Source organism: Anolis sagrei, chromosome 5 (assembly GCF_037176765.1).
Source record: "Anolis sagrei isolate rAnoSag1 chromosome 5, rAnoSag1.mat, whole genome shotgun sequence".
In the NCBI taxonomy this organism is placed as follows: Eukaryota; Metazoa; Chordata; class Lepidosauria; order Squamata; family Dactyloidae; genus Anolis; species Anolis sagrei.
The window spans coordinates 35,589,891-35,614,180 of NC_090025.1; the positions used below are offsets into that span (position 1 = coordinate 35,589,891).

At 38.7% G+C, this 24,290-nt stretch overlaps 1 protein-coding gene across 6 annotated transcripts in view; it reads right to left on the reverse strand.

Moving 5' to 3' along the window:
* PDE5A (phosphodiesterase 5A) overlaps positions 1–24,290 on the reverse strand; it is a 94,317-nt gene that overhangs the window by 53,622 nt on the left and 16,405 nt on the right. For all 6 annotated transcript variants that reach the window (XM_060779010.2, XM_060779009.2, XM_060779007.2 and 3 more), the window contains exons 2-3: positions 14,890–15,478; positions 11,042–11,131 (exon numbers count right to left, since the gene is read on the reverse strand). In XM_060779010.2, coding sequence (XP_060634993.2) covers positions 11,042–11,131; positions 14,890–15,478 — 679 coding nt within the window. The remainder of the gene's footprint in view (positions 1–11,041; positions 11,132–14,889; positions 15,479–24,290) is intronic.

Sequence of the window (24,290 nt, forward strand, 5' to 3'; positions counted from 1 at the left end):
GGTGACCTTGAGTTTTAGAGTTGTAGTTCACCTACATCCAGACAGCACTGTGGACTCAAACAATGATGGATCTGGACCAAGCTTGGCACAAATACTCAATATGCCCAAATGTGCCTAATTCCAGTCACTGGTCACTGTTAAATTAGATCCACTAATGTGAGCTTTTGTAAGTTTGATTGCTTTATTTGAACTATTCTAGCTGAAACTATCGATTCAGTCTACAATTCAATACCCTTATTCATTGATTCAATATCATAGTTTCACTACCCACCCTCTTAAGAGTTTATGGACTTCTCCTCTAGGTCCTCCAGTGCAATTCTACAGTATGCTTCCAACCCAAGTATAGAAACATAGGGTTCTCTATTATACAAGGTTTCCGAATATGTTAGGTCTTCTAACATATTCCCTGCAGATATGGGGGTCATACTACAGGCTTTTTAAACAAATCTGAAGAATCCTAGTCAGTTCTTTGTCACACACTTTCTGTCCCTGGAACGTCATCCAACCAAGGCAAACAAGGGTGTTCCCATAGCACTGAGCCATAAAGAGGTGTGAAACTGGTCCCTTGTTTTAGAACTCCAAAACTGAGTCAGACCTTAAGATGCAACATGAATCTCTGCAGCTAATTTGAGAAAATAAGTAAACTTCCGAACTTTTCACTGTATTCTCTCACAAGTTTGCAGGTGCACAACTGACATGCAGGTGCCGGCTCACAACACTGAACTTTTTATTTTTATTAGCCCTGAACCACAAAAAGCTGAACTTATTTCAATGGTCTCACTGCCTCTCTGAAGAATCCAAAAGGAGAACACTTTCACCCTATGTAAACAGTTTCCTGCCATGAAAGGGAAGCTTGTGGTTCTTAAAGACCTATGAGGAAACAGTAAAAAAGAAAAAGAAAAAAGAAAGAAAAAAGAGCTGTTAAAATAGCCTTAAAAGACCATCCAACTGTTCCTTATTAGCCCTGCAGGTTTCTGTTTTACTCTGAAATCATGCAAACTATGTGAAGGCTAATACATTAAATCATATATTCTTCAGATTCACATATAGAATTCCAGCCTTATAAAGAATGGGAGAGGGGTCTCTTGTGTGATGAATTTCAGAATTATTTTAGCTTGAAGAATTGTTAATGTCATTGGTGGACTGGACAATGAAAGGAAATTATCTTCAATAAGCTGGGCACCCAAGCTCTTGAACTCATTTAAGTTGGTGAAACTCCAAATAACTCTATTTGCCTTGTGGCGAATGTAAGCCACATTAGCGGCAAGTCTCTCAAAACCAGGTAATTAGGAAATGACACACACAACTCTGAAGGATGTTTCTTCAAGCCTAAAAGAGATGGAGGTGGAAAAGGAGAGAGGGAAGAATGTATTTGGATTATATAATGAGAAGCGTGGATGACTCCATGCATGTCAATAAAATCTTGGCATCTGTATATGAAAGCAAGTAACTAAGACAGTGGTTCTCAACCTTCCTAATGCCACGACCCCTTAATATAGTTCCTCATGTTGTGGTGACCTCCAATCATAAAATTATTTTTGTTACTACTTCACAACTGTAATTTTGCTACTGTTATGAATTGTAATGGAAAGATCTGATATGCAGGATATACTTTCATTTACTGGACCAAATTTGGTGCAAATACCCGATACGCCCATTTTAGTTAATACTGCAAACCCCTCACCTTGGAAAGTCACCCCTTTCCCATCACAATGAGGATTTAAGATAGATCTGTCAGTTATTTTCTGTACTGTCCCTTTATCTGGGTGGACTCTAAAGGGGGCGTAGACAGAGAACGCTAGTCCGTTTTATTGGGGAGAGTTGAAAAAGGAAAACTATGTTCTCCCTTTTCGCTGGTTCCCCCCCCCCCCCTCACTTTCCATTCCATAAACAAGGGTTGTTTCCAACACAAGTGGGGGAAATAACAGGAAAACAGAGGGAATTTGTTTAACTCTTTCAACCTCCTTCCTATCATAAAATGGACTATCCTTCTCTCTTTACCTCCCCCTTTGTGGCCTCTGCCTGGATAATGGAACAGTATCATATTTTATTTTTAACTCTAACTTAATGCAAGTTTGAAAAATGTTCCTCCATTTTAGTACAAAAGAGACATTTATATAGAACGGATGCAACATGAGGCCCAGCAGCAACTGAATTGAATCTTATGTATGGAGGGTGGGGGCTGAGAGTATCATCCTCCCAAGTAAGAATTTTACTCCTGATGAAATCTGACTTCAATCCCTAAATGTCTACCATAAGAGTGAGATGTTGAAAATCATTCATACCCAAGGCTTCCCTACACCTACGTTGACTAGTCCACTATAGCCAAGCACTGCCATCCCTTTTTCTCTACACTCTGCAAAATAGAGGATAGATCGGAGTTGCATCATCCTTGCTGCCATGGGAGCTGTAAGGAAGATACTGGCTGCCAATGCTATAAAGCTATTAATGACTGATGTTTTTGGTAGGTATGACTGCCACCAACTCAGCTTTATTGGTCTGAGGAACCAAAGGTGTGAATGTGTTGTAGGTAAGGTGTGTTTGCCCTTAGTTCTTCTATTGCTTCTTCGCTGGCTGACTGGACTTTAAAGAGATTTCTATTATTGACTTGACTTAGTTCTGAGGAGATTGACAGACTGAAGCTGACACCAGTTAAAAATGAACTAGAAAAGGTTTATTAAACTTTAAGCAAATATCTACTCATAAAATGAGCGGTACAGAAACTTGATTCAGTTGTAGAGACTTAGTTGGATTAAACAGTTAGTTCTACTGACAATAAAGCTTTTATTAACTGTGAGTTTCCTTAAACACCCTGTTCTAGTCTTAGAAACAGTATCACTTAGAGAACAGACTCCTATCTGTCTCACACACAGGGCAATAAGCTCTCTTATACTTTCCCTAAGTATAAGAAGACAAGACTCTCTTTTACTGGTCCTCTCAACACAGTAAAAACCTAGCCCTTGTCTCAACCTTATTCCCTATTCCTTAAGGCTCACTTTAAAGCTTTCTTTCCCTGTCAGAACTCTATTTAGCTTCCTCTCCTAAAAATCCCTTCCTTCTGTGTCTGGTGTCAAGACACTTCTCCCCCTTGTCAAAAGCTGACAGTCTCTTTCCCTCTCTCAACCGACTCCTCCCCTAATTGCTCTGACCAATCAGGAGTCGGCTTGACTCCTCCTCCTGCTTCTGCCTGTCTTTCAAGATGACAGCCACTGACTTTCAGGCTTCGGCCTGGATGCCTTAAAGGTAGATTTCACTACAGGAGCCAACCATAGAACTCCAGAAAGCTTCTTGCTTTCACCAAGTGCTTTCTTCTTCACCTTCTGCTTTTGGACTATTGCTTTAAACTTGTGTCATTAAAGGCATTTTCCTTTGAAGAATGCAAATGGTCCTTTCCTTCCTGCAGAATAAACTCTTTTCCGAAGATGTTCACAATGTACAAATGACACCACAGGGTGGGGTTAATTATGGAGTACTATGATGAGCATCTGTTAGTTGGTTCAGCCCTACCCTGCCTTTATCCATGGGGAAAACACATTATTTGTTCAGCTGAAAAGACTTTTAGGTTAATCATGAAGTGGCATTGGAATTGCTGCAAAGTCAGAGGATTGTTGTTAGAGACATGGAAGTTATCCTCTAGCTTCCTAATTAGTGTATTCTCTAAACCTTTCCAAAGCAATCTATGGGTTGTTTTTATATCCACTGAAAATCCACTGAAAGCAAGTCCCAAGAAAAGATTCATTTGCTTAAAAAGGAAGGAATCCTTTTTGTTCTCATAGTATCTGACACAGTTCCATCCTTGCTAATTATTATTATTATTGCTTAAAGTAGACAAGTTGACATTTGGCCTTAAAAATGACATTGCACTTCCTCATTCTTTGCAGGCTTTTCTTCACAGGCAAAATACATTTCTTTAGTATTGCCAACTTCATTCAAAATTTGATTTTATGTGGATGCTTCTTTCTGCATTCCTGTACATTGAGATCTCAATTTTTGGGTTTCATGAAAGCTACTTCAAACCCCAAAGGGAGATCATGCCTGTTTTTCATTGTTATCCTGAGCTTGGAAATGTCTCTTTCTCTCTCTTAACACACACATGCCATCTCTCTCAGATGATTCTGAAATGTAAGAAAGACGAACAAAACAGATCCGTTACATTGTACAATTGTTACAAGACACAGAAATGCATCTTATTACTAAAAACTGGCTACCATAACTGACATTCTGCTGTAGATTGTATTACTTGTTAGATATATTATTGAACTCATCAGATGGGGTGAATTTAGCATCCCAGGACGCTAAAAACCCCATCTAATGGACGGAGCCTGATGCTGGAGATCACACGACGGAGGAGATCTTGTCCACAACCAGGGTGAAAGCATTGCCAGAGACCTTTTTTCCAACATGGGAGGCTTCTCATGTTGTGCTGACTCCAACTGACCTTTTAACATTTTTGATCACCCTCCTATGTACAGGTTCTATCTTACCACTGTCCTTCTTGAATTGTGGCATCCAGAAATAGATGCAGTATTCCAGGTAAGGTCAAACCAAAGCAAAACAGAGTGGTACTACAGGTAATTCCCAAGCTATCAACAAGATAGGTTATGTAGGTTTGTTCTTAAGTTGAATTTCTTTGTAAGTCAGAATGGGGACATTTTTAAGTGTAACTCCAGTCATATATATAGGGGGGGTGGGGGGAAGAGCGCACTTTGGGCAGCATAGGGAAGGAATAACAACCATGTGATGTTTTGCTGTCTGTGCCCATGTTGGGAAGATTTTGTCTCACTTTCTGTCCCTGTGATAATTGCATGTTGAAAGAAATTGGCAAAATTTGTGATAAAGTTTCTGTGAGTCGTCTGTAAGTTGGAAGTTTGTAAGTTGGGGACTGCCTATATTACTGTGAGAAATATATGAAGTTTCCTTTTTGAGGATTATACTATAACTAAAAGCAAAGCTTCAAAAAGTAACTTTTTAAGATCACAACTATTATCATTTGTACACTTTAGAGACCATATTGCACATCTTGGATCATTTTTGTGACTTCCAATTTGTTTCCATTAAAAGTGAAGGTCTTCTTTGATCTACAAAACTCTAAATGGTTTGATGGCAAGATAATGGAAGGACTGTCTTTCTCTCGCTCTCAAGGCCTTTTTGCTCTTCAGATGTTTTAGAGTGCAATTCCCATAATCTATTACTCCTTAATGCTATATATTTGGGTAGTGAACTGTGATTTTAACATTTTATAAAAGGGACACTATTTTACTTTGCCAATAGGACTCAAGCATCAATTGATTTTCGTATCCAAACAGAGTCCTGTAACCAAACCCCAGAGATACAAAGGACTCACTTTATTTATTTTCCTAAAATTCACTTACAATGACATGTGGATGAAGAAAGTCTTGGGTACACGGAATTTGTCTGCTAATATAGTATTGTGGATTTATTAAGGGATCCATATACTAGTGTTTGGTGTGCAATTTGCAGACCAAACACTTGTACATTCAATTTGGAGGGGGGAGTACAGTGTTCTTTGTGAGGAGTGAGATCCTTTTTTCCAGGGCAGTTTAAGAAACCCACTCCAAAGGGGGTTTAAATCCACAAAGGTAGAGGAAACAATGAGCTTTACCCGTTGGCTGTCCACATGCCATCTTGAATATTTCCGGGATGACGTGGCCATGCAACCCCACCTCAAAAAAAAAATCCCTTAAAAATAAAAAGGAAACTCACTGAGAGTCAGTTGGCTTCTCCTCCTATCTGAAGGAACATACCAATGATGCCCAAATAGAGAGGGGGAGCCAGGAGCAATCCCCCTCCCCATTTTTTGGCATCATTGATATGTTACTTCAGAGTTTTCCTTTTTATGTTTGAGAGTTTTGGGGGTGGGGTGGGGGTGGGGGTGGGGAGGGGATTGGTGCCCTGATTCAGCCTGGAAAACATGAGAGGGTTGTCTGGACTGCCTCCTCAGAAGTCCAGGACTTCTAAGGGAGCAGTCCAGACTGTGGCCATAGTGAGTTCGACCCACACCTTTCAAGAAGGCATGGATTTAACCCACTATCAAATTACCTTGGCACAAAGCAGGATTTTTCTGCTTTGTGCTGAAACCATTCATTTTTCCCTGAGATGTAGTCTGGATGCCCCAGGGGAAAACTCAAGAGGGTACATACTTTAGGTGCTGTCTAGATGCACCCCCGGTCTTTCTCACTTAATTAAAACTCTTTGGCAATGTTTGAACAGCAATTCTATCTTAATTGCTTCCTGAACAACTTTAATACTCACGCTACTTTCCCCCTTTTATGGTTTAAAATAAACTCAGCACACTTCCTTGGTTTGAGTCATGTTTCAAGCTCTCCCTTCCCAGACGATATTTGTTCCATTTCAAGTCTTGAAGATATATTTCCAAAACATGTGTTTAGCTTAAAAGGCAAATTTTCAACCTCACAAGGTCAGATATTTAATGGACCTCTGTTGAGTTTTCTGAAGCTCTTTTCCTGGGACTTTCAAGAACAAACATATTATCTTAAAAAACAAAAGGATGTAATGTGCCTTCCCCTTTTGGTGCAGAATAGATGTGATTCAATTTCGAAGTAAGTTTCTGCAGTTTCTCAAACAAAACAAACAAACAGAAATTGTACAGGCAGCCTTTGCATATTCTCACATTTTTCATAATATACAGTATTGTTGTATATAGAGTTCTGCTGTCCTTCAAAGCAATGTTTAATGTTTTAAAAATGTTCACCATGGAAAAGATTTATTTAAAGGCAGCTCAAAACTCCAATTAGCTGCTGACAATGGGATAATTCCAGTATTAATTTTCACTTAAGCATACCTATTGAAATTAAAGGAGCAACAAGTCTAATTAATTTCAATGTATCTACCCCAACTGGGAGTGGCCTTGAATTTAGCCCCAGAGAGCAGGTTGACATCACACCTTTCTGAAACAACTTCACTGTACTCTCCAGTTCAAAACTGTTGGTGCTCGCTTTTTAAAAATCTACTACACTTGGAAACCAGATATCTGTGGGATCATCCTGTTCGCCTATACCAGTCATTTTGTGTACATTCTGTGGTTGTCCTTGGCATATTCCCCAATTTTGACCATTAAAACCATTAGCATATCTTCTAGCAAAATGAAACCTTTCATTATGATAGTTATTACATCAAAAACGTTCTTGCACGATTGTAACTTCTCATGTTACCGCAACTTAATACTTTGGAAGAAATATAAGAAAACCCTATGCCATTTCTTTCACTGTGTACTTTTGGTAGGGATGCAATTTTGGTAGGGACTTTTGGTAGGGATGCAATTCTTCAAAAAGTTTTTTTTCCCCTTGAAGTTAGTGACAAATAAGTTCAGCAATGTTATTCCAATTGTGAGAAATTCTTTAAGAGCAACAAGTTTTCAAAAGCTATTTGCAACTCAGGACTTAATATTTTTAAGAGAGAGAAACATCATCATCTGTGCAAAATTCACAAGTGGTTATTTTTGCATTTTATTCCAAAATTCCTGCAAAAATGTTGTTTTCTGCACAGACAATGCTGTTTTCTATGCAAATCGACTGTGGGGAAATTTTACCCAGAATATATTCCCAAATACAGCATTTTCTACACAGAAAACAGGATTTTCTGTGCAGAAAATCATGTTTCTTATATTAAAATATTATTTTCCATGTAGAGAATGTTATTTCATGTGCAAAAATGCTTTTTTCTGTGCAAAACAACCATGTGTGAGTTTTGTGCAGAATAAGTCCCAAATTGAAAAAAAAATCTCATTAGTCCAGGATTTCTCTTGTGAATAGTTTTCTGCACTCACAAAATACATCATTTCAACATTTTCTGAATATTTTCTAATATTCCTTCCATCCTTATATTATGGACACAAGTCACTCCATGACCCACTCATGGCAATATGCTTGCACCACCCTCTGCAAATGGAAGGACCAAGCAGGTTTTGAGACATGAAAATCACATTTGGATCATCTTTAGGATTGGAAGGGAAAGGTGCTATAAGAACTGGAGTTGTTCTTTTCTTTTCCAGGTTTTTCTTTTTAAATGCAACAGTTGTGTTCTGTTCCTGTCATTGTGGCTGAAAGACAATATAAGCAGATTCTTCTTCCAGAAAGGAACAAAGAACAGCAGAATTCCCTTCACATAACAGGTTATGGCTTCTACCACTTATACTGTCCAATTGTTCACAGACATTCTCACAAGGGCATGGAGTGCATCCTACCCAAAATGTTCACAGATGGCTGAGCAACTGAAGAATTGCTTGTAGAAGTAATGAATGGCAGCTAAAATGTGTTTGCAACATGATTTCATCAGTCATGAAGAAAGCCTTTCAATTTCTGGATTGCTACTGATTGTCATTCAGAAATGTATCATGATTTCCTGGTTTTACGACATCAGTTGTTCCCAACCTATAGTCTGCAAGAACTAAAATATGGTGCGCGGCCTCACCATTACTACACTGTTGCAATAAGAGCGACTGGTTTTGCAAAACCCTATTATAGTGACGAGGTTTATTAAATATGGATTTCTGTGGGTAAGCAGATGGAGACTACTGAATGGCATATGTTCTGTATCAAAAACTAGAGCTGATGTGGTCTATCCAATGCAATTTTTTTGAATCAGCACCCCAAATAACCAAACCAAATTTAAAGTTGACCAAAAATTGATTTGTAATCCTTTTGGTACTGATGTTGGAGAGTGGTCCATGGTTAAGTGGTCCCTGGTCAAAAAAAGGTTGGGAACCACTGTACTACATAGATCTTCAGGATTATGTGTTTCCTAAGCATTGCTCATGTTCAGACCAGAGTGCCTTTAATGTTGGTAATGGCTTTAAAAAAATAAATAGGAAAAACAGCTAAAAACAGATGGTGATTTAAGGGCTGATTCAGACCTCTTCCAGAAATGTGTCAGTTAGGCATTATGGTGAGAGTGAAGAAAAACTTCTGGTAAGAGTCAAAGAGGGGAAAAAATACCCAGCTTTCCCTCAGACACATTCCAAACCTCAGTTCTTCCCATTTAAAATGCAGAGAAATGAATATAACACACGACTCCCTTCCCTCCCCATTTTTCCTAACATTTGACAGTTTATTCATCTATCCGTTTATTTTACATTTTCAGACAGAAAAAGAACACCGTTTGCTTCAGCCAAGGCTCTCTTTGTGGTTACAAAGTAAAGCTATCTAGCTCATCACATTTTTTTTCAGAAATTGCAAATAATTATCTAAGCAACACGAATCGTTTTTGAATATTTTGATCTGAGAGCTGTGGCATTTTATTTCTATTTCTATCAAAGATGGCTGACTAGTTGATAGTTAACAGCCAAGCCCCTTTAATCTTTATGGCAAATGTAGATTTGTAAGTCAAAGGCCTGACACATTCTTGTTTCCATTCAGCCTGCTTGTCTAAAGAAAGCATGTCCTCAGTAAAACATGGGCCTCATGCACCAGACTTCCGACGCCAGGCATCATCACTCGCAATGGTCTGCTCCACTGACAAGGGGCCAGCTTTAGCGCTTGCCAAGCACAGACAAAGGTGGGAGGAGGGCACTTATGATGGCAATGAAAAGGACATATTTAGAGGAAAAATAAGAAGGAATTTTAGCTTCTGTATTTCCAGAGAGTGTAATATACAGACATTTCAGAACAAGGAGAAAAAGAAGGAGAAGGAGAAGATGAGAAATAATAATAATTTTAATTTATTTTCCACCTCTCCTAATGGTTCAGGTCAGGGCACAGCACAGTTATTATAAAGTCTTGAACATTTAGGTCAATATCTTCAGGTAACTAATTCCAGTCATCTCTTAGTAAGTTAATATCTTTAGGTAATATATTCCTAGATCTTAAAGCAGTGGTTCTCAGCCTGTGGTCCGTGGACCACCAGTAGTCCCACAAGAACTAAAATATATTCTGCGGCCTCACCATTACTACGCGGTTGCAACAAGAGCGACTGGTCTCGCAAAGCTTTCTAATGGTGCTGAGGATTATTAAATATTGTTTTCTGTGGGCAAGCAGATGGCTGGATAGCATATGTTCTGTATCAAAAACTAGAGCTGATGTGGACTATCCAATGCAATTTTCTGAATCAGTTGACCAAAAACTGATTCGTAGCCCTTTTGGTACTAATGTTGGGGAGTGGTCCCTAGTCAAAGTGGTCCCTGGTCAAAAAAAGATTGGGAACCACTGTCCTAAAAGAAATTACTTTTTCAGACTACAAGTCCCAGAATCTCCTAGTCAAAATAGCTGCTGGCATTGTTGTCACCAAATCCTGGGCCATTTCTTCCACAAAATCATAGAATTTGAAGGGGCCCAAGAGACAATTGATCCAATTTCCTGTTACGTAGGAATATATACCTTGGGCAATTCCAAGAGACATTCTGCCATCTTCTGTTTAAAATATATATATTGAAAATACATACAATTTATAGATGGCTTTCAATATGCATTTCTTATATGAAGATTAGAAATCGTAACATTTGAAAGGACAACCTAATGCAATCATGCAAACTGCATTTGTAATCAAGTCGTAATTTTTATATCTCTGGCTTTTATGTTATACTGGGTTTTAAACAAAATCTAATTCATTCTGTTTTCTTTTAGTCTGCCTTGATTTAGACTATAAATTTAATTTTACATAACTTTATTTCATCGGAAGTCTTTTTAGGAATGCATTTTCTACACATCTAAAATTTCCAAATAATAACAATCCAGTTGAATTCAAAGGAAATAACAAATGAAACAAAATAGAAGCTGGATTTTAAATGAAGAGGGGGGGGGGGGGAACGCTAGCATGTAGATACACTTCCACTGCCAAAAATGGTTAACACTATTTTGAAAATGACAACACTGAAGAACAAAAAACTTGGCTGCATATCAATGTCGCATAGTTTATGGAGGAGGTCAAAATTGTGCTTTATGGAATATATGCAGACAGCCTTTTAAAAAAAAGGACCGAAAGAACAAGTCTGAAAGCTAAGAACAGTTTTAAGGAAATTAGCAAAGCAGGAAATGCTTAAAAAGAGACTGACATTCCATTACTTTACCTCTTCTCTGTGATTCTTGATTGGCATACAAAGAATACTCTGTGTCTTATAGCCTGTTATTTGGTCCACTTCTGCATTGAATCGGGGATCCTGTCAAAGACAGAAATATATATAAATATGTGTTTTCTCAACAACTGTGTGTAGTTCTTTCATGTTACAACAAACATTTTATTCTTGGTCATTCTCAGCATTTGGTTCCCTGGGGGCAGTTCTACACAGCCCTTTAACCCAGGAGCAATTGCATATTAAAAATGCAATCGTTCCCAGGTTCTAATCTACACACACACACCCCTCAGGAAGTGCATGCTTTTTTTTTTGAGGGGGGGGGGTGTCCACATGCCCTGCCGGGCTTTCCAGCAGGGCACCAGGACACAATAGGAAATGTGGAATCCAAGACAATTCCCACCCTCTCCCCAAATTCCTTAAAAAATCCTTGCAAAAAGGGAAATAACTCACCCAGCTGCCATTTCCCCTTCTGTGGAGTTCTCCTGGCTCATACCAATGATGTGCCAAGAGAAGGGGGGGGGGGGGCAGGAGTGATTTTCCTCCTCCCACTCTTCTCTTGGCGTGTCATTGGTATGAGCCAGGAGAACTCCGCGGAAGGGGCAATAACAGCCGGGAGAGTTATTTCCCTTTTTTCAAAGCTTTAAAAATGGGTTTTGGGAGAGGATGGAGGTTGTCTTGGGTTCCAGGACCCCAACAAACCTGAGACAGATGTGTAAATAGGCACTGGAAGTCATGTGGCATGATCCCTGGTCCCATCTACATAGTTCCCGCACCTGGAAAAGCACAGGTCTTCTGAAAGACCTGGGTCTTTCCAGCAGACAAATTACCCCAGCATAAAACAGGGTTTTCCTGCTTTGTGCCAAAAGCAATAGTTTTTCCCTGAAGCTTTGTCTGGATGCCCCAGAGGAAAACGCAGGAGGGCATGGACTATAGGTGCTGAAGTTTCAAAGAAAATGATCAAAGGTAAGGGATTCTAGGACCAGTTTCAAACATTTTGAGGATCAAAAATTGAGAACTACTAATTTAACTGCATTCCTCTTAATAATGAAATTTCCTTCATGAGTCAATAGAGAACACATGTTTAAGGAGGCTCTAACCACATTTTAGGACAAAGTATTCCCAAAGCATCAAACAATTCATTAAAAACAAAATAAAATGTACAGTACATTAAAAAAAGAAGTAAGCTAAAATGCAAAAATAAGCCAAAATAAACATTTTAAATATCTCATTTTTCCATGTAAAAAGTGAAATATACAGATCTTTATGATAATAACAAAACAACAATGTAAGGGACTTGGCAAAGTAGTGAGGAAGGAATGCCCCAAGTTTGGTGTCACACCAGAAAATCCAGTTCTTTCCAGTTCTTTCTTTTCTTGACCTCTGATTTTTATAGTGTAACAACTGAAATAAATCCCAGATGATATAAATCCTGTCACATGTATGTAGATAAGGATCTCCAAATGTTACAATGAGCCTAGATTTTTTTTCCAAATCTGTGATATACTGCATATTCTCCAATATGAATACTCATTACAATATGCTGATTACTCAAAGTACAACAATTTTTAGAGGATTATCTGTTCCCTGAGCAGAAGGGTAAAGTGCAAAAAACACGGAGTCGTTGTGTTAAAAAGATCAGCATCTTCCATTTCAGGAAAAAAAATGTCAAAATATCTCATTCTTATACACAACCTCAACTCAGATGTCACATATATATTAAAAGCAACCCTCATAATAAAAAGCACCAAAGAAAACCTCCTTTTAGACACCTCACCTAAACATCTGATGGGGATACTAACATGAAAAGTATTCCCACAAGCTAAATTTCTGTGTGCAATGTAATAGATATGAAGAATTATAATTAAGGAGGAAATAATTAGCATATATAACATTATTGTCTTAACGTTAGTTGCTACTGGCTGGCCTTTTCCATTGAGATGCCCATACAAGTAAGTTCCACATTAGTAGAAACGGATATTAAGAATCACTGCCAATTTTGTTTTGATGAATAGAGAACAAATTTCAGGTGGTACTTTTATTAAGTTTCTTAAACTACAGTCTGCAGATTTTTAATGGCCAGTGAGCATAAGCCATGTGATAAGAAGAAAAGTTGCAAAACAGTCCAGAATATTTGTACTTGGCCTCAGAGGTCTCTTTCAAATGGGCAATGCTGAGGAGACTTTGATTAAACTGGATTATCAAATAGGCTAAATCGTCCCATAAAAATTAGCAGTTAATGGCATCATTTTCATTTTGTAAAATGTAGTGACTGCTACAAAGATATTAATATCATTGCTAGAAAAATAGACAACAGATGTGTACATGCTTTTATTTATATTTTATTTCTTTTTAAATTAAAGAAATAAAGTGGTCTGCAGAAACTATCAAGATCTTAAAATGGTCCCTAAAAATATCTTGAGAGCCATTGTTTGAAGCCAAGATGCCACAAGTTTAGGAAAAAGCTTGATTCCCTCCAGTATCAGAGTTATTCTGGAAGGTATAGTACAAAAAGGAACGTTTTCAAGCTGTGGTTTGGCATGGGATACCCACTGTGTAACCTAGAAAAAGTCATACACTCTAATGTAGTGGTTTTAAAAGTGTACTCCATGGAGCCCTTGGGGCTCCGTAAAGCACCCCGAGGGGCTCCATGGTTCCTTCCTTTTCCTCTCCCCATCTCCTCCCCCTCCAAGCTTTCCTTCCTATTTCCTGCTCCTCCACCTCTCTGTCTCCCTCACCCCAATAGCCTTTTTTCCCTCCTCCTTTGCCACCAAAACCCTTTTTTCCTCACCAACAGATGATCCCTGACATTGCACCTATTATTACTATTGTTATTATTACAAAGGCTGGATGGCCATCTGATGGGGATGCTTTAATTGCACTTTTCTTGCATGGCAGACAGGGGTTGGCCAGATGGCCCCTCGGGTTGCTCCTATTATTATTATTATTATTATTATCATTATCATTATTATTTATTTCAGATATTTGTACCCCACCTTCTCAACCCCCCCGGGGGGGGGGGGGTCAGGGTGACTATTATTATTATTATTACTACTACTACTACTACTACAAAAGTGAAGTGACCATCTGTTAAGGGTGCTTTGATTGTACTTTTCCTGCATGGCAAAGGAGGGTTTGACTGGATGGTCTCTGGGGTTATCCATTGAAATACTGTTATATTTATGTTGGCTAAAATTGTTCTTCATTTTAAATATCTTGCTGTTGTTTTGTTCTTTTTTGTTCTTTTGCATTTCAAAAGAGATGTGTACAGTGTACATAACAATTTGTTCATTTTTTTTCAATTAGTTCACACAAACACTCTCCATCCATCTGTCACTGGCCCAACCTGTCTGTCAAATTTTAAAATACAATGTGTCAAAAAGTTTACCCATGTCTTACACACACACACACACACACATATATAAATGTAGTTTGGGGCCTTTGGGATACTTGGGGCCCTTCCAGACAGCTCCAAAACACAGGACCTGTCAGCTTTTTGCCTGAGGCAATGCATGGCACTCCAGTTTCTAGTGGTCACACTATAGTTTCTAGTGATCATGACTCAGTGACAGAGGCAATATATATAAGTATGTGGGCTCAATCTGTAACTTTTTTAACTTACTGATCTTAGCTAGTATTGCTTGGAAAAAATAGCTATCTATCTGATATCCTGGAGAACCACAATTGTCAACTAGAGATAGTTGGGCTACAGTTGAGACTGGGTGATTTTCCATCCTGAGAGGGCATTTTTATTAGGATTCTTGTTGTAATTTATTTTAAAATGGTGGCTCTTACTAAAATGCACATACACATGAATCAAATACAGGAAAGCATCCTTTGCTTACCTCATAGGCATCCTTAATATTCAAAGGCTGGCCCAAAGCTGCAACATGGCCTACAATTCCTTTGTTCCATTCCAAACGGATGCAGTTGTTGGAAGCTTCTTCTAAAGTGGTACCTTCAGCAACATCAAACAGCCTGCTGACAAGAAATTTCTCATTGGAACTATCCTCACAAACCAGAAAGAGGGAATAGCGATCTGCAGCTATGAGTTCATGGATGTGCAAGAAAATTTTGTGGCAAAGGGCTGTGACATCCAAGTGACTAGAAATATCCTTCACCAGTTCTAAGAGCCTTGTGCATTGATCCCCTGCATCAGTCCTAAGCGTCCGAGACTGGAGAGGCATCTGCTCCTTCTTCTCAGAGTCTGATAGGAAACTCACTGTCCCAATGGAATCCTTGACAACAATAGGCCTAAGAGGTCTGTCAAATTCAGAGGCAGATATCTTCCTGGCTGGAGGTGTAGAATTAGTGCTCTCTGCACGTGTTGTTTGGAGAGTGGAACAAGAACAAGTTTCACTGTTGGATTTGGTCCCTTCTTTGCACACTGGAATGGTATGAACTCGCTCAGAAAACCATGCATTGACCATCTCTCTGCAAGAAAAGAGATATATAGTCAGTATTCTAGCTTACTACCCTCTCCCACTCCTCAATAAATTAAGGAGGAGCTCCCAGAAGAGTAAGATCCATGCCTTCTCCACATAGGAAGGCAAAAACACACTTTCCATAGCCACACGTTTCTTCTTGTAATGATGTTCTCCAATTCAAGCCAACATGGTGGCTGACATGAACACTAAGCATCTTTCATATCATACAAATGATTCCACCACCTATCCACCCACACATCAAAAGAAACCACAGAACATGGTTTTTCATGGCTGGTATTTGATGTTCTTGCTTACTTATCCTTCTTAACATTCATGATTCATATGAGTAATAGATGGATAAAAGAATAATGACCAACTCATAATGCAGATCTTTGTACTTTTTGCTTTAAATTGTATACACGTATCTGACTAAGATTCCGGTTCCAAACAACCCAATTTTTCCTTGATTTTGTGCAAACTCTTTTTTTGGCATTAATTGCATATATTGATTTATTTTGCATGTATTTGTTTTGCTTCTGGTAATTGTAGTAAGGAATGATGAAATCAAAGCCTTTGATTATTGGAATTCTATTCCAATAGGCAAATAGCTTTCTTACATCTACTAGGATGATACCAGGCCCACACTATGACCATATATTAATATATTATATTAATATTATTTTGGGCATCTCAGTCTTCCAATCACATTCCTCAGGTTCCATATGCATTATATGGTGGAAGTGCTTCAACAGATTCATTTCTGATACACACAGCAGGCAAACTCAATCACAGCACTGAGCTAGGCCAGGGATGAGTAAATTGCATCTGTAAAGGCAGATATGGGATCCATTTTGTTTATTCTGAAATTTCCCCCCAAAGGCGACCTGCCTATTACAGAAGTCTCAAAGAATTGTAATTCAGCTTTTAACACAATTATACTGAATTAGAGAGTTCGCCAAGAAATACCAAGTGCTGGTGTAGACTATATTTCAGAGGAAGGAACTGGCAAAATAATCTCTGAGTATTCCTCATCAAAGAAAACCCTATGAAATTCATGAGGTTGCCATAGACCAGTGGTTTTCCAGGTGTTTTTGGACTTCAGCTCCCACAATTCCTAACAACTGGAAGGTTGGCTGGAATTTCTGGGAGTTGAAGTCCAAAACATCTGGAGGACAAATGGTAGGGAACTACTGCCATGGACAGACAAATGACCTGAAGGTGTGTGCACACACACACATACAGAGCGCTGAATAACAATTTAAAAAACACTTCTTGAAACCAGAAATAGACTTTCTTAGTATGAATTTCCAAAGAGGTAGGCATATTATTTTGCTGCAACAGTCACAAAGAGTCCGGTGACACCTTAAAGACTAATAGAATAAAACTACCAGGCTTTATAGGGCTCTTTAATTCACACAGTAGGGAACAAATTCTTCTCTTTGGGGGTCATCAATTTGAGGGACCAGGAGTACAGAGACTATTTCAACATTTCACAAAAAAATCACAATTATTAAATCAATATCTTAAGTGGGTAGGATATGCTTAACGGCCATAGTAAGTAGATTCAGGGGAAGCAAGTGAAATCAGGAATCTCAGAAGAGAGAACTGGTGGAAGCTATAACTCTTATATTCTGATGCTGGCCCTAAGAATACATTCAGAAGGTTTGGTGCATGAGGTCATGGGGCCTGGAATCTTTCCTATGATGGCTGTAGACATTGAAAATATTATGCAAACTAAGTAACAGTTTCAGGGGGAAATGCTATGTTATCCATGAACTTACTACAGCCAGGACTTTGAAAAATTAATTCATCCTTGTTATTTCTTAAGTGGTATCACTTATCTCATAAAGTCACTTTTGAAATGTGACTTTTTTCTAGACTTGTTACCAAAATAAAACTTTTTATTAGTCATCTGTGTCGCTTTTAACATCACTGTACCTCCAACTTCTAACTGAAGCTAATGCTGTGTCTACCATATCCTCAGAACTAATTGTTATTGTATTATTCAATCGCTCTGCTTCTGAAAAAATAGCTCTTGGTAAGTATTACAAGACGCAAATATGTACAGAACCTTATCTTTTACAGATGGTTGAGTAATGGCTGCCAAACTTTCCAGATTTTCATTAGATATAAGCTTCCATGGAAACTAAAAGAGGGAAAAGTACTGATTGATGCAGTTTTCTGTGTCTGAACATTTCTTACTTGGTGCCAATTGTTACTGATCAGCATATATAGAGGGCATAGCTTTAACTTCAGTTGCTTCGTGGAGCAATACGTTTTGATCATTTTTACTTCAACTCCCCAGTCTGCTCAGGAGTTATAATATGAAAATTGTCCAGCAAAAAAATCTATAAATAACCTCCAATATTTACAAGATGTATAAGATACTGAGGTTGCAATGTTTGTTAGTGATTGCTTTTATTTTTGCAAGATGTTAGGTACTACCACTTCCCTACACTAGAATGAATCTGGGTAAATCACTGCTTACTATCTAAACACCACACCTCAATTTTGAAATGATCCAGATTGTATAAACGTCTTTATTAGGCCATAAAAAGGTGTAAAACCATATGCATGCTTCTAAGATATTCAGATTCCTTTCATCAGGCAAAATGTTGTAAATTCAAGAAGGAAAAAAAAATTGTCTAGCCCAGGCATAGGCAAACTTAGGCCCTCCAGGTATTTTGGACTTCAACATAATTCCTAACAGCCGGTAGGTAGCCTTTCCCTCGCCTTCCTCTTTTTCCTGTTCTCTGAGTGAGCCTGAAAGTGCAATGCAAAAAAATACTGCTTTTAATCCCTTTCCTTGACCCAAAGTTGACAATAGCTCCTCCTCAAATTACTTCTTACTTTTTCTCTCTTTGTTGTGTTTCTTCTTGCCTTTTATTTCCCCTTTCGGTATATTTTCCTTTTTTCAAAACAAAGCCATCAACTCAACACACACAACTTTCCTTGATAAAAGCTAATTTGGGAGATAATTGGTTCTGGACTCTATCATCCAAGACTCTGTGTTCTCTACCATATCTCCTAGTAGGTCAAGAAACTAACAAGGATGGACCAAGAACAGATATGGAAAGGATTGGTCCCTCTCAGATTGAATCCTAAATCCAATTGTTCATCCCAAGCACAGTATGCCCTTTTGCATCAAGTTGAACCTGGTGAATCAACATGTATTGGTAAATCTGACCAATTCAATGAGTTGAAACTTCTTGAGATTAACAATTTGATACCAGTCTTGGTCTTTAAGTCATCGGCAGAGGCCAAAAGAGGGTGTTAGACAGACAATGATAGTCCATTTTAGCAGGGGAGGGTTGAAGGAGTAAAATAATTTCCCCTTGTTTTCCTGTTACCACCCACCCCACCCCACCTATGCCACTGTTGTGGAAAGAACTCTCATTTATGAAATGGGAAGTGGAAAAATAACAAAAACGAGGGGGGGGGTTGTTTTCCTCCTTCATCTCTCCCCCCCCCCCCCCCATAAAATGGTTTATCCTTCTTTGTATAGGCCCCTTTTTGTAGTCTTCCCAGATAACGGAACAGTACCAAGTCATGCCACCTCCATATCACTGTTCTGAGATGTAATGAGAGAAAATGCTAATAATGCTAATAATGCTAACAACAACAACAACAACAACAACAACAACAAGTTTTCAAGCCAGCAGTAAAGAACTGGTGGGATCATAAACCTGCAAAGGTAGTGGAAAATGAACACGCAAAAATATTGTAGGACTTTCGAATCCAAATTGACAAAGTTTTGGAACACAATACACCAGACATCATGATTGTAGAAAAGAAAAAAAGTTTGGATTATTGATGTCGCCATACCAGTTGCACTGAGGAAAAACAACAGGAAAAACTCAGCTGTTATCAGGGCCTCAAAATCGAACTGCAAAGGCTCTGGCATAAACCAGTACAGGTGGTCCCAGTGGTAATCAGCACACTGGATACCATGCCAAAAGATCTCAACCAGCATTTGGAAACAATGAACATTGACAAAATCATGATCTGTCAGCTGCAAAAGGCCACCTTACTTAGATCTGCATGCGCATCATTCGAAAATACATCACAGTCCTATACACTTGGGAAGTGTTCGACTTGTGATTTTGTGATACAAAATCCAGCATATATATCTCCTTTGCTGTGACATACTGTGTTTTTGTGTCAATAAAATAATAACAACTTTATTTTTGTTTCCTGCCACCATCTCCCCAAAGGGACCAGGGCAGCTTACATGGAGACAAGCCTGGTCAAACAAATATTAAAATAAACATAGTAAAATTTCTAAAAGCAACATCCTAAAACAACATAAAAAACATTGACGAACATTCAATAGTCTGACCTGGTAGTCAAATACTAAACTCGGGTGAGAAGGGGCTTGTGCAATACAGTTGCAAGGACAGGGCTGATGGAAAAAGTGCAGGAGCCAGGCGATAAGTTAGGGCTAGAAAGGCAATGTCAATTAGGGCAGGACACTGTGGTAAAGTGCAAGAGCCAAATATTAAGCTATGGCTGGGCCCCCCACATTATCTAGTGAAATATTTCATCAAAATATCTGCAGAAACATTAATATGTCACCTCAGATGATGTCATAATAATTCAAAGGAAATCACCTTCAGCTTGCTGTAAAAGAGGAATACTATAAATCATGACACCTTGTCACCAACCCCCTTGTATTCACACTAGCCATCCTGGGGAAAGTGAAAAGCAATAGGAAAAGAGAAATGCCATACTACAGGTGGATTGATTCAATCAAGAAAACTACAGCCCTGAGTTTGGAAGACTTGAACATGGCACTTGATGACTGGAGATGTTGGAGGTTTCTGATTCACAGAGATACCGTAAGTCAAAGTCAACTTGATGACCAAAAACAACAAAGTTGTTAGCTTAGAACACACAAACTTCTTTCTTTAGTTGAGTATTTCAAACTTTTTTGGTTGTCCTAATAAAACAATAAAAACAATATAGCTTTTTGAAGTAATGACAAATAAAGCCAAGGAGGCTGATTTAAACAGAACTAAACTACACTCTATGCCACTCAGTGTTAAAATATCTCCTACAGAATAGTCCAACAACGTAATTTTCGCCTATTGCTAGCGTTATTTTTAAATAAAGCAAACAGTGTGATCTGTTTGTTAAACTGAGAATACCAAAAAAGTACTCTCCTGTGAAACTGTTATTCTTGGCTTGCCAGCATGTTAGCTTGAGCAGCTTAACTTTCAGCTATCCAGAGTACGAGAATAGTTGTCTAGCCCTATAAGGGATTTTTATTGTTAATATGGAGAGGAGCACAGTAAAACCACAGGGATATAAAGGTCAAGGCTGCAAGCAAAATATACAGATATTATTTACCCTGCTATTTTTGTTGCTTTCAGATCCCATGCTCAAAATATCAGAAAATGAAAACAAGATTAATAAGTTGTCTTATGGAAGTAAACCAGAATATTTCTGTGAAAGAATGATGGATCATGGGACTGGGAAAATCTGTCTTTGCATGTTGACTCACCAGATTCTTTCAGCATTGCTTCTTTGGTCTTGTTAGTTCATTTCATACATATTTGTTTTTTAATTAAACTTATATCTCATTTTCCTCTTCCAAAAATAGAGCTCAAGGCATTGTACAACAGAATTAAATAAAACATAAAATAAGGAAATCAATGTAGAAATCAATGTGAAAGTGTGAAGGCAGTAAGAAGCCAGACCTTGAAACTGCTAGGCCATCAATGCTCATCAAGGTGGCCAACTGCAACATTCACACCCACCTCAAACAGACAAGAGTTCTTTCCTCCACCCTGGACATTCCACAGATATATAAACCCAATTTCCTAGTTTCCAATAGACCTCACAACCTCTGAGGATGCCTGCCATAGATGCAGATGAAACGTCAGGAAAGAATGCTTCTGGAACTTGGCCATACAGCCCAGTGTGGGGAAAAACCTGTTATTTACTATATTTGTATACCGCCCTTCTCAGCCTTTAGGCGTTAGGATTGCAAACCAATTACCCATTGATGAAAGTGGTTCCAAACTTCTCCTGTCAGATCCAGAGAAAGCCATGAGTACAAGAGAAATGTTTTTTTTAGAAAGGTTATGTTTTGGGGGCTATAACCTGCAGAATCCCCAGAACATGTCATTCTGAAAATTCTGGGAGCTGAAGTGTTCAAAAATACGTTTTAACCAACTCTATACCTTGGAGACATTTCCATTTCCACATCCTTTTAAAGATATGCCAAAAATTTGATAAGAGCAAGAAATTGTTAGATCTTGAGGTTCTGTCCCCACATCACATAAAACATTCATCCAAATCCCTATCTTTCTTTTACGACTAGGATTCAGCTCAAAATGTACAGTTTGATCTCATATGATTAGTATGCCCTCATGAAGCCGGTAAAAGCTGGAATGTTAAATTGCCTCTGTGTCTGTCTATATATGTTGGGTGTCTAATGGCATTGAATGTGTGTCATGTATATGTGCATTGTAATCTGACCTGAGTCCCCTGCAGGGCGAGAAGGGCAGAATCTAAATACTGTAAATATTTACGAAAAAGAGATGGAGCGAGACAGGGTTTTCCTTTGCAAAACTGGCAGAAGTGTAATACATGCCTTTGAAAAAGAAGTGTCCCTAATTAGAAAGGGCGGTTTCCAAATGTATAGAAGAACTACAGCTTCCAAGCATGTTCTGGTGTAAGCCATAGACTTCAGCCCTATACCATATCCTTATTTTGTGAGAAAAGAAGGACCCTGTTGAATATGGCTTATCTGAAGTTGCAAAACATTTTGCAACAATCAAAACAAGAGTAGGATTTGGCTGTGAAAGCTATCCACACAATCCCATAAATTACTATTGCACAATTTCTGGCCTTACATAGCAAAAATAAATATATGCCAGTCGGTTAAAACCTGATTCTCATATATATGCATATGTGCGTACACACACACATACATAGTACCTCATTGTGCATGTGCATTCATTACAGTTTTCAGATTTATAGCTAGATTTATAGCAGGAAGAAGAATGTTATTATATTACAGAGCCATTCTACTGTAATTATGGGGTCACTGCCTGCTAGAGTGCTCTGTACAGAGATTGATTGGTGCCTTGGAGGCGGGAGAAGGTTAAATGGAGCCAAGAACCACAATTTTGTTCCAGTGCTTGCAGTAAAATGACCACTTCTATGGAAAATGATTTAGACTTTTGTTTATTTTAGAAACTGAGTATGCACACACTGATATATACAGCTGCAGAAGATGGAACATCAGTTCTATACATCTTAATCTTGAACAACTCTGCACTCTGCTATGGCTGTCCATAGGTTAGTCACAGGGCCATGTTTAGGCAGTAGGTGAGTACATACTGCCCAGCCTACAGAGGAAACCTTTTGTCTACATTGGGCAAACCAGAATAATTACCCAAGAACAACACCAGATCTCACAAGTCAATGAACAGCCACAACTTCTGTCGCTTGTTTAGTCACTCCCATTTAGCATGAGAATTATTCGACAGCATGTACCAACATATTGCTTCAATCTTGCAAGAATGTCATGAAATGCACACATTGAATCTCAACCTAAGGTACAGGAGACTCTAAGGGCCTTTCTATACAGGGCTTTATCCCAGGAGCATTCACGTTTAAAAAAACGCAAATGTTCCTGGGGCTCAGTCCACACACACCCCAGAAAGTGTGCACTTTCTGAAGTGGATGTCCAGATGTTTTACTGGGACTTCCCAGCAGAACACTGGGACACTGTAACCCCCACCCCAAAAGCCCCCTAAACAGAGTAAAAAAAATAAAAGAACTCACCCGGCCTCCATGGGATGATTGCTGAAGTTTTCCTGGTGCATACGAATGATGTGCCAGGAGAAGGTGGGGGCAGGAGCGATTTTCCTCCCCCCCCCCTTTCCCCTTTCTCCTGGTGCATCATTTGTATGCCCCAGGAGAACTCCGATAGCAATCCCATGGAGGCCGGGTGAGTTCTTTCCCTCTTTTACTCTATTTAGAAGGTTTTGGGGGAGGAGGGTTGGTATTCCCACAGTTTTCCGGGCAAGAAGGCATGGAATAAGCCCACTATCAAATTAATTCACCACAAACCAGGGTTTTCGGTTTGTCCAGGACGTTGTCTGGACAGCCTCCATTTTATTGCAGTAACTCCTGCAATAATGGGGCTGTCTAGATCCATCTTCAGTTAATCAGAAAACAAACAACCAGAACTCTTAAGTAAAAAACAAAAATTGAATAACACTTTAACTTTTTTTAAAGCTATTTTCATATAAATGGTGTTACATTAAATTAAATTTGTCTTTATTTGCTTTCATTTGCTTTTCACTACTATATTTCAATACTGATATCAAGTCAGAACAAAGTCTATGATATAGACAGGCCTATTTTACTGTTAACTTTCAAGCAACCAAAACTTGCAGTTTCTCAAGTTGCTCCTGACACGAAAAAGAGCAACCAAAACTGCATATATCTGGTGTCTACTAATGCCCATGGGCGCTGGTTAACTGGGGCCCCAGCTACACTACCATTTAACAGGGCACCGAAAATGGATTAGCCTACTAGAGTATCATTTGGATGACCTAGGCTAATTTAGTTCAACCTGGAATAAATTTGATTATCCAGGTTTATTCCAGGTTTAAAAAAATACCTGCAAAGGTCCAGATTTTACTGGAGCTCCAGGCAAATCTTGTCTTGCCCCAAAATTTGGGTTGAATCAGTGTTTTAAATGCTAATTTATCTCACATTTTGGCTAGAGTAGAAGTGCCCTGAGAGTCTACTGTATATCAGAGTGTAAAATCTTTAATATGCTAGGGTCCCTGGATTGT